This window comes from Danio aesculapii, chromosome 10 (assembly GCF_903798145.1).
Source record: "Danio aesculapii chromosome 10, fDanAes4.1, whole genome shotgun sequence".
In the NCBI taxonomy this organism is placed as follows: Eukaryota; Metazoa; Chordata; class Actinopteri; order Cypriniformes; family Danionidae; genus Danio; species Danio aesculapii.
The window spans coordinates 41,556,354-41,571,945 of NC_079444.1; the positions used below are offsets into that span (position 1 = coordinate 41,556,354).

A 15,592-nucleotide genomic window follows, 5' to 3' on the forward strand; every position below is an offset into this window, starting at 1 on the left:
CACAGAACCATCAAGATTTTGACACTCTGTTGAAGTCTGAAACTCACACCTGAGCATTACATGTGACTTCATTCTCCATATGAGAGGCGTCTTTAAGCTGCCATCACCAAAAAGCCTTGCTGGTTCAATGCCATGTCAACAGCTCCTTTTGATGCATTATTCCCAGGAAAAAACATGACGTGTTCAGTACTAAGTAATTATTTTAAATATTGCAGCTGATGATTGACAGGCACCAGAAAGTCCATTATTTAATCCCGATGGAGAACTAACTCTGGCCAGTGATGCATACTCATTGATCCAGCTTATGCTAATGGCAGCAGTTGAGACCTGCTGTATTTATAAGAGAATCAATCACGTATTATGGACTTTATGGAGGATTGAATTGTGTTTATTGATTGACTTGTTGAGAGTCTCCTCAAATCACAGGAACATCTTAAAGTGAAACCTGAAGATGATGATGATAACTAGTGGTGTAATGGATCACAAATCTCACGGTTCGGATCACGTTATGTTTTTTTAGTCACGGATCGGACAGTTTTTCTAATCAGCCAAAAAGGGGAGGAGACAAATATAATTTGCTTTCCATTTATTACAGAAACTGCACTGCAATACACTTCTGGTTTGAGCTAACAAAACTTAAAGGCTGTAATTTTATTAAAAATAAAATGAAGAAATGATCAGCTGAATAAAAATAAACTGTAAAATATTCAGTACTGTGAAACACTCACTGTTACTACTACTGTTGCTGATAACACTAAATGTCGAAATCTAACATAGTTTGTACAACCCATATTTATCTTGAGTCTTATTTTCAATAATGACTCAGTTATTCACTCATAAAACTTCATGTTTCATTGCTAGATGATCATTTTTGTAGAATTTTTCAGTGGTATATTTTTGATGGCTGGTTGTTGCCACCTATTGGTTAAATAATTTTATTTGTCATCATTTACAAAATTTACAAACATACACAATACAAAAAAACATACACGAAACAAAAAACATACACGAAACAAAAACACAGAAAACAAAAAAACATACACAAAACAAAAAAACATACAAAACAAAAAACATACACAAAACAACAATACACACAAAACAAAAAACATACACAAATCAAAAAACATACAGAAAACAAAAAAAAACACAAAACAAAAAAACACAAAACAAAAAAAACATACACCAAACAAAAAACATACACCAAACAAAAAAACATACACTAAACAAAAAAAACATACACAAAACAACAATACACAAAAAAAACATACACAAAAAACACAGAAAACAAAAAAACATACACAAAACAACAATACACAAAAAAACATACACAAAAAACACAGAAAACAAAAAACATACACCAAACAAAAAAACATACACTAAACAAAAAAAACATACACAAAACAACAATACACAAAAAAACATACACAAAAAACACAAAAAACACAGAAAACAAAAAAAACATACACAAAACAAGAAAACATACAAAACAAAAAACATACACAAAACAACAATACACACAAAACAAAAAACATACAGAAAACAAAAAAACACACACAAAACAAAAAAACATACACAAAACAACAATACACACAAAACAAAAAAACATACACAAAAAAACATACACAAAACAACAATACACACAACAAAAAACATACACAAAACAAAAAAACATACACAAAACAACAATACACAAAAAACACAGAAAACAAAAAAAACAGTAAACAAAAAAACACAGAAAACAAAAAACACAGAAAACAAAAAAACAGAAAAAAACATACACAAAACAAAAAAAACATACAAAAAAACATACACAAAACAAAAAAACATACACAAAACAACAATACACACAAAACAAAAAACATACAGAAAACAAAAAAAAACACAAAACAAAAAATCACAAAACAAAAAAAACATACACCAAACAAAAAAACATACACCAAACAAAAAACATACACCAAACAAAAAAACATACACTAAACAAAAAAACATACACAAAACAACAATACACAAAAAAAACATACACAAAAAACACAAAAAACAAAAAAACATACACAAAACAACAATACACAAAAAAACATACACAAAAAACACAGAAAACAAAAAAACATACACCAAACAAAAAAACATACACTAAACAAAAAAAAACATACACAAAACAACAATACACAAAAAAAACATACACAAAAAACACAGAAAACAAAAAAACATACACAAAACAAAAAAACATACAAAACAAAAAACATACACAAAACAACAATACACACAAAACAAAAAACATACAGAAAACAAAAAAACACACACAAAACAAAAAAACATACACAAAACAAAAAAACATACACAAAAAACATACACAAAACAACAATACACACAACAAAAAAACATACACAAAACAAAAAAAACATACACAAAACAACAATACACAAAAACACAGAAAACAAAAAACACAGAAAACAAAAAACACAGAAAACAAAAAACAGTAAACAAAAAAACACAGAAAACAAAAAACACAGAAAACAAAAAACAGTAAACAAAAAAACACAGAAAACAAAAAACACAGAAAACAAAAAACACAGAAAACAAAAAACAGTAAACAAAAAAACACAGAAAACAAAAAACACAGAAAACAAAAAAACTGAAAAAAAAACATACACAAAACAAAAAAAACATACAAAAAAACATACACAAAACAAAAAAAACATACAAAAAAAACATACACAAAACAAAAAAACATACACCAAAAAGAAAAAACATACACAAAACAACAATACACACAAAACAAAAAACATACAGAAAACAAAAAAAACATACAGAAAACAAAAAAACATACACAAAACAAAAACATACACAAAACAACAATACACACAAAACAAAAAAACATACACAAAACAACAATACACACAAAACAAAAACACATACACAAAACAAAAACACATACACAAAACAAAAAAACATACACAAAACAACAATACACACAAAACAAAAACACATACACAAAACAAAAACACATACACAAAACAACAATACACACAAAACAAAAAACATACAGAAAAAAAACATACAGAAAACAAAAAACATACACAAAACAACAATACAAACAAAACAAAAAAGCATACACAAAACAAAAAAACATACACAAAACAACAATACACACAAAACAAAAACACATACACAAAACAAAAAAACATACACAAAACAAAAACACATACACAAAACAAAAACACATACACAAAACAAAAAAACATACACAAAACAACAATACACACAAAAAAAAAAAACATACATTGCTGCCTACAACTTGATCTTTTCATGATTAATTGTGCAGCTTACGCTGAATGGATTAATGCAGGCTAAAGAAGTAGTGACAGAAAACACCTTTAATAACCTAAGAAACCCACCACATCCAGAATAACCCACCACAACTTTTTCTGTCATCATTATATTCTACAGGAAAGCCTTAATATTTTCATACATGTGATTTGAATGACATGAGAGGCGACCTCTCTGCGATCGTTATAAATTTAGGATTAATCTACAAGTAAAAAAATGTATTAATCCACTAGTCACGTGTGTTCCGAACTGTGGGTTGTGATCAACTGTGAACCGTTACACCCCTAATGATAACCATTTGCATCCTCAGTGGTTAAAACGTTAAGTTTCATTTTGTACTTTTTATGTAACACAACTCATTTAAATGGGTCTTTTAGTTTGTTGAACATGTGGAGGGAGATTTTGAACATCTGGATGGAAAGATAATTGGAACAGCATGGAGCGATTGGAGAATCTGTGAGAAACACAGTTATTTATGAAAGGTAGATTGTTGCTAAGGATGACAACTGGTGGACAAGACATTGTTATGTGGTTGCTAAAGTGTTCGGCATATTTTAGAAAATTGTTGCTAGGGCGATGTAGTTAACTTCACTTCATTTTAGACTTTATATATACAGTTGAAGTCTGAATTATTAGCCCCCCTGTATATTTTTCCCCGATTTCTGTTTAATGGAGAGGATATATATATATATATATATATATATATAACACATTTCTAAACATAATAGTTTTAATAACTCGTTTCTAATAACTAATTTCTTCTATGCCATGATGACAATAAATAATATTTGACTAGATATTTTTCAAGATACTAGTATTCAGCTTAAAGTGACATTTAAAGGCTTTACTAGGGTAACCCAGGTTGCCTAGGTTTGTTCTGTAGACAATCTGAAAAATATTGCTTAAGGGGGCTAATAATATTGACCATAAAAAGGTTTTTAACAAATTTTAAACTGCTTTTATTCTAGCCGAAATATAAGAAATAAGACTTTCTCCAGAAGAAAAAATTATAGGAAATACTGTGAAAATTTCTTGCTCTGTTAAACATCATTTGGGAAATATTTGAAAAAGAAAATAGCGCTGGAGGAAACCCATGCCAACATGGGAAAAACATGCAAACTCCACACAGAAACGGCAACTGGGCCAGTCGAACCAGCAAACTTCTTGCTGTGAGGTGACAGTGCTAACCACTGAGCGACTGTGCCGCTGTGTTGGTTCAACTCATATTAAATAAGTAGTTTAAACAAGCAGCAAAAGTAATTTTTTGAGTGCATTGTAACCGTCTTTTTATTGAGATGTAACACATAACAGTCATATTTACATCTTTGTTTTCAATTTAAAAGAAAAACAACAACAAAACTAAAAAAACACACACAAAACAAAAAACAAAAACAAAAAACATACACAAAACAAAAACAAAAAACAAAAAACAAACACAAAACAAAACAAAAAAACACACAAAACAAAAAAAATACAGATAACAAAAAAACATACACAAAACAAAAAACATACACAAAACAAAAAACATACACAAAACAAAAAAAACATACAGAAAACAAAAAAACACACAAAACAAAAAACACACAAAACAAAAAATATACAGATAACAAAAAAATCTACAGAGATAAAAAACATACACAAAACACAAAAAATATACAGAAAACAAAAAACATTCAAAAAAAACACAAAAAACAGAAAACAAAAAAACGTACAGAAAACAAAAAAACAAACACAAAAAAACAGAAAACAAAAAAAACATACACAAAACAAAAAACATACAGAAAACAAAAAACATACAGAAAACAAAAAAAAAACTGAAAACAAAAAACATACACAAATCAAAAAACAAACAGAAAACAAAAAACACAGAAAAAAAAATGAAATAAAACATAAAAACATAAAACATACACAAAACAACAATACACACAAAACAAAAAAAACATACAAAACAAAAAACACACAAAACAAAAAAAACATACACAAAAAAACATACAGAAAACAAAAAACATACACAAAACAAAAAAACATACACAAAACAAAAAACATACAGAAAACAAAAAACATACACAAAACAAAAAACATACAGAAAACAAAAAAACATACACAAAACAAAAAACATACAGAAAACAAAAACATACAGAAAACAAAAAAACATACACAAAACAAAAAACATACACAAAACAAAAAAACATACAGAAAACAAAAAAACATACACAAAACAAAAAACATACACAAAACAAAAAAACATACAGAAAACAAAAAAACATACACAAAACAAAAAACATACAGAAAACAAAAAAACATACACAAAACAAAAAACATACACAAAACAAAAAACATACACAAAACAAAAAACATACAGAAAACAAAAAACATACAGAAAACAAAAAAACACTCAAAACAAAAAAACATACACAAAACAAAAAACATACAGAAAACAAAAAAACATACACAAAAAAACAGAAAACAAAAAAAACATACACAAAACAAAAAACATACAGAAAACAAAAAACATACAGAAAACAAAAAAAACTGAAAACAAAAAACATACACAAATCAAAAAACAAACAGAAAACAAAAAACACAGAAAAAAAAATGAAATAAAACATAAAAACATAAAACATACACAAAACAACAATACACACAAAACAAAAAAAACATACAAAACAAAAAACACACAAAACAAAAAAAACATACACAAAAAAACATACAGAAAACAAAAAACATACACAAAACAAAAAAACATACACAAAACAAAAAACATACAGAAAACAAAAAACATACAGAAAACAAAAAAACACTCAAAACAAAAAAACATACACAAAACAAAAAACATACAGAAAACAAAAAAACACTCAAAACAAAAAAACATACACAAAACAAAAAACATACAGAAAACAAAAAAACACTCAAAACAAAAAAACATACACAAAACAAAAAACATACAGAAAACAAAAAACATACAGAAAACAAAAAAACACTCAAAACAAAAAAACATACACAAAACAAAAAACATACAGAAAACAAAAAACATACAGAAAACAAAAAAACACTCAAAACAAAAAAACATACACAAAACAAAAAACATACAGAAAACAAAAAAACACTCAAAACAAAAAAACATACACAAAACAAAAAACATACAGAAAACAAAAAAACATACACAAAACAAAAAACATACAGAAAACAAAAACATACAGAAAACAAAAAAACATACACAAAACAAAAAACATACACAAAACAAAAAACATACACAAAACAAAAAAACATACACAAAACAAAAAAAAATCATAACAGAAAGGCACACATAGATAGGCAACTCTTGCAATAGACAAGTCACAGATTGCATGTTTGATTCTTGACCAGGGCACTGTGAGCCCAAAATACCCATTAGTTAATTCGGCCCTGTGGAAAAGCTTTCCAAACATGTAGACGTCTCAGTCGCCAGCCTCTTAACACCCTCTTGAACGAGAGAGAGGGTCACATCAAGGCAAACCTTACTACCTTTTAAGGTCTCTAAAAGAAATTAATTTCTGCGCTTTGGAAAGCAGCTTTTCTGTTCAGGGAAAAACGGATTGGATGTTAATCAACTGGGGGTCAAAATGATGGAGCGAGATGCCTCTCTTTGCCCCAGGGAGAGAGAGAGAGACATGAGGAGGACAAAAACAACATCCCTTATCTCTGTTGTAGCTCTTCCTGTGCCCTAATGAGTGCAATTCATTTTCCGGCGTTGACTCTCATCGAGCAAAAGCAGAAAACAACTCTGCTTACATGCTCCGCTGAGCACATGCAGCAAGATTTGGTGGTTGTATAATAGCACTGAATGTACAAATGTTGATTGCACTTTAATCTCACAGATACAATTTTTTGATGTGCCAGATTTGTCTGGGTCATTGCTATTGTGGTGTAGTTTCATGGGCCAATCATTAGGCCTGTCACAATAATCAATATATCAGCTTATCGTGCAGTACTTGGAGATGACCTCAATAAGTTTTGCCGTTGCATTATATATTTACAAATTCACAAATAACTTTAAAGCCATTATACAATGACATTTACATTCTACCTCACTGGTGTCAAAGTTTATAACCGGACGACCAACACACCATTTAATAGTTTATATAAAAGGACATTTACCTTTTTAACAACAAATTTCAGAATCTAAATAACCTTAAGAATGCTAAGTATCTTAAAGTGTTTATGGCTATTTGCATTATTACAGTTACAGTGCATCCGGAAAATATTCATAGCGTTAAATGTTACAGCCTTGTTCCACAATGCATTAAATTAATTTATTTCCTCAACATTCTACACACAATATCCCATAATGACAATGTGAAAAAATAGTTTTTGAAATTGTTGCAAATTTATTAAAAATAAAAAAGCTGAAAAATCACACGTACAGAAGTATTCACACAGCCTTCACTCAATACTTTGTTGATGCACCATTGGCAGCCTTTGAATAGTCTTTTTGAATATGATGCCACAAGCTTGGCACACTTGTCTTTGGGAATTTTTGCCCATTTCTCTTTGCAGTACCTCTCCAGCTCTATTAGGTTGGATGGAAAGCGATTGTGTACAGCAATTTTCAGATCCCTCCAGAGATGTTCAATAGGATTTAGTTCTGGGCTCTGGCTGGGCCACTTAAGGACATTTACTGAGTTGTTGTGAAGCCACTCCATTGATATTTTGGCGGTGTGCTTTGGGTCATTGTCCTGCTGGAAGATGAACCGTTGCCCCCAGTCTGAGGTCAAGAGCACTCTGAAGCAGGTGTTCATTCAGGATGTCTCTGTACATCGCTGCCTTTATCTTTTCCTTGATCCTGACTAGTCTTCCAGTTCCTGCTGCTGAAAACATCCCCACAGCATGATGCTGCCACCCCCATGCTTCACTGTAGGGATGGTATTAGCCTGGTGATGAGCGGTGCCTGGTTTTCTCTAAACGTAACGTCTGGCATTCACTCCAATGAGTTCTTATCAGACAAGATAATTTAGTTTCTTATGGTCTGAGAGTAATTCAGATGCCTTTTGGCAAATTCCAGGCGGGGAGTCTTCCGTCTGGCCACTCTATCATACAGGCCTGATTGGTGGATTGCTGCACAGATGGTTGTCTTTCTGTAAGGTTCTCGTCTCTCCACAGAAGAACGCTGGAGCTCAGACAGAGTGACCATCAGGTTATTGATCACCTTCCTGACTAAGGCCATTCTCCCCGATCACTCAGCTAAGATGGCCGGCCAGGTCTAGGAAGAGTCCTGGTGGTTCCAAACATCTTCCACTTACGGATGATAGAGGCCACTGTGCTCATTGGAAATTTCAGATGAGCAGAACTTTTTCTGTAACCTTCCCCAGCCTTGTGCCTCGAGACAATCCTGTCTTAGAGGTCTATAGACAGTTCCTTTGTCTTCATGCTTGGTTTGTGCTTTGACATGCACTGTCAACCCTGGGACCTTATATAGACAGGTGTATTCCTTTTCAAATCATGTCCAATCAGCTGAATTTACCACAGGTGAACTCAAATGAAGCTATTGAAACATCTCAAGAATGATCAGAGGAAACAGAATGTACCTGAGCTCAATTTAGAGCTTCACGGCAAAGGCTATGAATACTGATGTACATGTGATTTTTCAGGTTTTTTACTTTTAATAAATTTGCAACAATTTCACAAACTCTTTTTTCACATTGTCATTATGGGGTATTGTGTGTAGAATGTTAAGGAAATGAATTAATTTAATCCATTTTGGAATAAGGCTGTAACATAAAAAAATGTGTTAAAAGTGAAGCGCTATGAATACTTTCCGAATGCTCTGTATATAATCATTATTTAATCAGTGGCATAAAATGATCCTAAAATGACAATAATATCACTTATCGCAACAATTTCTGTGACAATATATCACACAAAAATATCCTTTAGCATGACAGGCCTACCCATCATCCTACCTTCATCATTCACATTGAAAAAGACGAGACAAAAATGATGGTTGGTCAGGAATCAAACTTAAAATCTGTGACTTGTCCATTGAAAGAGTTGCCTATGTGTACATGCAACCAAATAATCTGGTAGTAATGGGATTGACAGCTCAATCGGACTGAAAGGCCTTCATTTAAACGCTTTTATCGATCCAACTGAGCTCAATCTGAGTGAAAGTTCGATCTGATTTTAAAGGGTTCTAATCTGAATGAGCGGACATGTAAACAGTTGATCAGATTGAAGATTGGATCTGGAAAATGGTGTGGATGTAAAGTAGAGCTGCTCGATTGTGGACCAAAAAAATCAGAATCATGATTATTTTAGTCTTAGCATTGAAATGGGAGTTATGGACCCTTTTCACAAGAATGTTATGCACTTTTAAAGGTCATTAGCATCTTAAATCCTTAAAAGTTTTTAATATTTAGATTTTTTTTTTAATGTATGTACATTTATATGCATTTATGTATGTATTAGAGAATCTCCGATCAGGATTTTTGCAGCCGATGTCGAGTTCTGATTACTTGTCAACGATTCTGATGCTTTAAGCTTTATATAACTTTGCTATTGCATGAAGCAAATTTTCCCTTCAAGTATGATAAAGTGAAGATCTCTCTTTAAATAAGGATGTTGAATATATCCCGTAAGCATGTCTCTTATAACTATTCAGTGTGGACATTTAATGGTTAAAGCAGCTTTACAGAAAATTAGAGATAAACATAAAGTTTTTTTTGGAAACATGATGGAAGAAGAATTCAACAATGAAGAAAATGTTTAGAGGTCATATTTGATGCATAAGAGGTTAAAATGCACACCTATAAATCCATTACTTTTTCTTTGCTAAAAGAAGATACACCTATAAGCTACTTTTTATTGCAACAATATATTACAATAGGTTATATTATTAAATATATTAAAGAAAAAAATATTTAAATAATTTCCCTAATATTTAGAGCCCTGTTTTAGTGAACTTGCAATAGTCAAAAACACAGAACTTTTGTTTTTTCTTTGTAAAAATGCCTAAATACAAATGTATTGGCAAGGCCATTCGAATATTTTGTTCATCTCTAACTATTGACAGCAGCAGAATGATCACAGCTCCGGACAGCTGCTGTGTTGGGAGCGCAGAGATCGCTCAAGCCCGCACACATCATTTACCTCTTCACTTGTTGTAACCATCCACGAATCACAGCACATTATATTAGCTGTCCAATCAGAGCCTCATCATGAGGGTGGGCATTTCAAAGCAACTTGGAAATATAACAGTTGTTTTCATGTTATCCGAGTAGCTGTAAATAATCAAAGTGAAGCATGAGCACACATTGCTTTGCATCTTATAAACACAACCAAGCCTTAAAAATACAGTGGACCACCTCTTTAAAACCAAAAAGAACCAGGAAGAACCAGGATTTGTGTCAAGAGATCAAATTTGATTTAAAGGGCACCTATGGTAAAAAATCTACTTTTCAAGCTGTTTGGACAGACATATGTGCATGTATGGTGTATAGACCGTCATATTGGGGTGATATAAGCACACCCAGTGCTTTTTTTTCAATTTAACAACATAAAAAACGGTGGACCAATTGGAGCGGTTTTCAGATTGACTGCAACTTTGCGTAGGAGAGCGGTCCCCCCGCCCACCAATATTGATTGACAGGCGCGTCATCATATCCTCAGTTTGTTGATTCACGTCCGCCATTTTCAGCGTGAGTTGATGCAATATCACTAAAGGAACACCCTAGCTCTTTTTTTAGATGCAAGGCTCATTGGGCTCAACACTAGAGCAATATTCTCCACATTATCGCTCTAATCTGAATTATTGGTTGTATCTTTAGGTAGGTTTGCAAACATGTGTACTTCTCATTGAGGGTACCTAATACTTCAGCCGTTTGCATTTCTCGTGATCCCAGAAGCTCCCTGTGATCTTAACTAGGTGCTGCTGTATCTGACGCTGTGCCATGCGTTTTAGAATTCTAAACATAGGTTTCTATCAGGGTACACACAACGGCGCGACGATTCGGGACACTTCATGTTTCTGCCGCGCCACAGAGAGTGTCTGGTGTGCCGTGTCGCGGCTTCGAGCGACGCATCCCGTGCCTCAGTCAAAGTTAATTCCAGTGTGCGTGATTATTAGTCTCGGTGTACAAGCTCGGTACTTGAAACTAGCACACAGTTGGCTGTAAAACTGTACAAAGACACAAATGATTTTGTACTCTCTGCTTGGTCTGTCAGAGTCATACATGTACGACTGAATGCTGATCATCTCACTCCTGCTCCTTCTCTCAGTCTGCCCAAACACAGAGCGGGTGAGCTCATGGCTCCGCCCCCTTGTTACGTTGGGCGGGAAGCCGAAACTAATCTACATGTGAAGCAACACACCCCTAAATCAGCGAGCTGTGGACACGCCCCCAACATGACACTTTTTAACACATTATAATAAAAAAATCTGAATTGTGTTTTAAACTGAACCTAAACTGGCACACTCAGAAGAACCATAATATTAATATTAAATCATAAAAAAGAGGTAAACTATGTGCCCTTTAAAAATAGTGACATAAATATGAAATCTGAACACTTTATCACTTTATATAGTTCTTATGTAAACGCTATGTTCATCAATGATTCATCTCTGATTCATCAGTTAAAATGATTTAATTTCAACTGACACAGAGAATTAAAGCATTAACAAACAGTTAAATGATGTAGCCTGAACCCGGAGTTGAATGTTACAATGCTCAAAAGCACTGCAGGACAAAAATGCCCTGTGATTCTGCTTTATAGATGAAAAACAGCAGGCTCGGCGGAGCTTCCAGATGTCAGGGAATCCCTGAGAAAAAGCAGTGCAATATATCAGCGTGAAACCCAAAGGGAGGTTTCCACTTCCCCGGACTCAGCAGCTTTCCTCCGCCTGCCAGTTTCTCCATCACTTTCTGTGGGAGCTTTCATTTAATTGACTCTTTGTTGGTGCTGACGTTTCCCTGCGTTTCACTTCCTCTGTACATTTGCTTTGTCCATACTAATTGTGGTTTAAAGAAACACCGTCCTCAAGGAATGTAGTCTTGATTCTCCTACACGTTTTGTGTGTGTATGTGTGTGTGTTGGTCATATCAGACTCGCTTTACTTGGCTGTTCAGTGAGGGAAAAACTCTTTAGCTGTCTACGATAAGCCCGGCTAATAAGCTGTCACTGTGTCTGCACACACTTTCTCTTTCCTTACATAAAATAGCTGGACTTAAAGGTTAGCCGCGCTAGTTCAACAAACAGTTCGGGAGGCTATTTAGAGTTCTTTCGTCCAAAGCACTAGAAGTAAACACGATGGAAAGATTACTTTATCTGCATGTCATTCACCAAAGCCCCTGGTGTAATCTCTGGAATGGAGGCGTAGGATGAAGGGATTAAGTTGTTGAATATCAAGGTTTATCGGTGACCTTTACTTGCATTTGTAAGCCAGTGTGCTTAACCGTCTCTCTTGTTCTTTCTCGACAGGACCTGGGTCTTGAAGGAACGTCCCTCAACGATATTCTCTACAAAAACGCCGCCTTCCTCAATCTCGTGGATCCAATTTCTCATGAGCTTTTGCTCAATTTGGCCAGAGATTTGCAATGTCCCAAGAGGGTAAGTCAACAACGTTGATCATAATCACGAAATTTGTGCAGTGAAAATCAATGATTCAATTTGCTATTTAAACAGCGCGGCTCAAAACGACTCTAGCGCCAAGCTGAAACTAGCAAACAACAATTGCTTTGCGCCTTGCGCCGGGTGTATGATAGGGCCCAATATATATTTACAGTGTGTATACAAGCCCACTGCTCACTGAAAAAATGACTCGTTGGATTTACTCTATTTTTTTAAGGTAAGTGGTTGCAAACATTTTATATAGGCTGAATTTAAACAAACAAATTAAGTTGAACATTACTCCATTTCATTTGTTTAAATTCAGCTCATATAAATTATGTGCAACCACTTACCTTAAAAAAATAGAGTAAATCCAACGAGTCATTTTTTTCAGTGCCTGTTCGAAGAGTTTTGACTATATACCATCCCACTGCTGTCAACATTAGCTGTGCATGTTCATTACTGAGTCTCCAGATATGTAGAGCACTTATTTTTAGCTGGCGGTAAGAGGCTTGGCGGGCCAATTCTCCTGGATAAGACCACGGGCAGCTGTCATCCCACGGCCCGGGACTGCAGTTCGGCCGTTCATGCTTCAACCCTGTCCTAAATTGGTTTGCAAAGCATGAGACATGCAGAAAGATGGCGCTGACCTTTATTTTGCTCAAGAGAGCCATCAGTGATGTTTTCATCCCATGCTGAAATTCCACAGTTCTGTTTGGACTTAATTGGACAGAAAGGCCAGCGAGAGGAGATCTTTCCAATAATAGATCCACTCGAAGGGGCAAGAGCTGTCTTTTTTGGGAGAAAGCAAATTAATCCTACAGTTAAACCAATCGGAAAGCATTCTACCAAGCAGGCACACAACATCATAAGATGTTAATATCAGGTTAGATTTAGGTCATGAGTCAGGTGACCAAAAAAGACGTTATTTTGACATCCATTATATATCAAATTACGTTGATATTTGGTTGATTTTAGGTTGTGTTGGAAAATGACCAAAATCTGACGTCTGAAAGATGTCATAATGGTAACGTCCACACAACTTCAAGGTGTAACATGATGAGACGTTGATATTTGGTTGATTTTAGGTTGTGTTGGAAAATGACCAAAATCTAACGTCTGAAAGATGTCATAATGGTAACGTCCACACAACTTCAAGGTGTAACATGATTAGACGTTGATATTTGGTTGATTTTAGGTTGTGTTGGAAAATGACCAAAATCTAACGTCTGAAAGATGTCATAATGGTAACGTCCACACAACTTCAAGGTGTAACATGATTAGACGTTGATATTTGGTTGATTTTAGGTTGTGTTGGAAAATGACCAAAATCTAACGTCTGAAAGATGTCATAATGGTAACGTCCACACAACTTCAAGGTGTAACATGATTAGACGTTGATATTTGGTTGATTTTAGGTTGTGTTGGAAAATGACCAAAATCTAACGTCTGAAAGATGTCATAATGGTAACGTCCACACAACTTCAAGGTGTAACATGATTAGACGTTGATATTTGGTTGATTTTAGGTTGTGTTGGAAAATGACCAAAATCTAACGTCTGAAAGATGTCATAATGGTAACGTCCACACAACTTCAAGGTGTAACATGATTAGACGTTGATATTTGGTTGATTTTAGGTTGTGTTGGAAAATGACCAAAATCTAACGTCTGAAAGATGTCATAATGGTAACGTCCACACAACTTCAAGGTGTAACATGATTAGACGTTGATATTTGGTTGATTTTAGGTTGTGTTGGAAAATGACCAAAATCTAACGTCTGAAAGATGTCATAATGGTAACGTCCACACAACTTCAAGGTGTAACATGATTAGACGTTGATATTTGGTTGATTTTAGGTTGTGTTGGAAAATGACCAAAATCTAACGTCTGAAAGATGTCATAATGGTAACGTCCACACAACTTCAAGGTGTAACATGATTAGACGTTGATATTTGGTTGATTTTAGGTTGTGTTGGAAAATGACCAAAATCTAACGTCTGAAAGATGTCATAATGGTAACGTCCACACAACTTCAAGGTGTAACATGATTAGACGTTGATATTTGGTTGATTTTAGGTTGTGTTGGAAAATGACCAAAATCTAACGTCTGAAAGATGTCATAATGGTAACGTCCATACAACTTCAAGGTGTAACTTGATTAGACGTTGATATTTGGTTGATTTTAGGTTGTGTTGGAAAATGACCAAAATCTAACGTCTGAAAGATGTCATAATGGTAACGTCCACACAACTTCAAGGTGTAACATGATTAGACGTTGATATTTGGTTGATTTTAGGTTGTGTTGGAAAATGACCAAAATCTAACGTCTGAAAGATGTCATAATGGTAACGTCCACACAACTTCAAGGTGTAACTTGATTAAACGTTGATATTTGGTTGATTTTAGGTTGTGTTGGAAAATGACCAAAATCTAACGTCTGAAAGATGTCATAATGGTAACGTCCACACAACTTCAAGGTGTAACATGATTAGACGTTGATATTTGGTTGATTTTAGGTTGTGTTGGAAAATGACCAAAATCTAACATCTGAAATATGTCATAATGGTAACGTCCACACAACTTCAAGGTGTAACATGATTAGACATTGATATTTGGTTGATTTTAGGTTGTACGTTGACGTCGACCTGATGTTGGGTTCTAATGTCAACATCATTTCCAAA

General features: G+C 33.8%; 1 protein-coding gene across 1 annotated transcript in view; it reads left to right on the forward strand.

The window, feature by feature from the left end:
• The window catches only part of lrrc75bb (leucine rich repeat containing 75Bb), a 69,808-nt gene that overhangs the window by 5,280 nt on the left and 48,936 nt on the right, over nucleotides 1–15,592 (forward strand). The window contains exon 2 of the mRNA XM_056466632.1: nucleotides 12,781–12,909. Within this exon, the coding sequence (XP_056322607.1) occupies nucleotides 12,781–12,909 (129 nt within the window). The remainder of the gene's footprint in view (nucleotides 1–12,780; nucleotides 12,910–15,592) is intronic.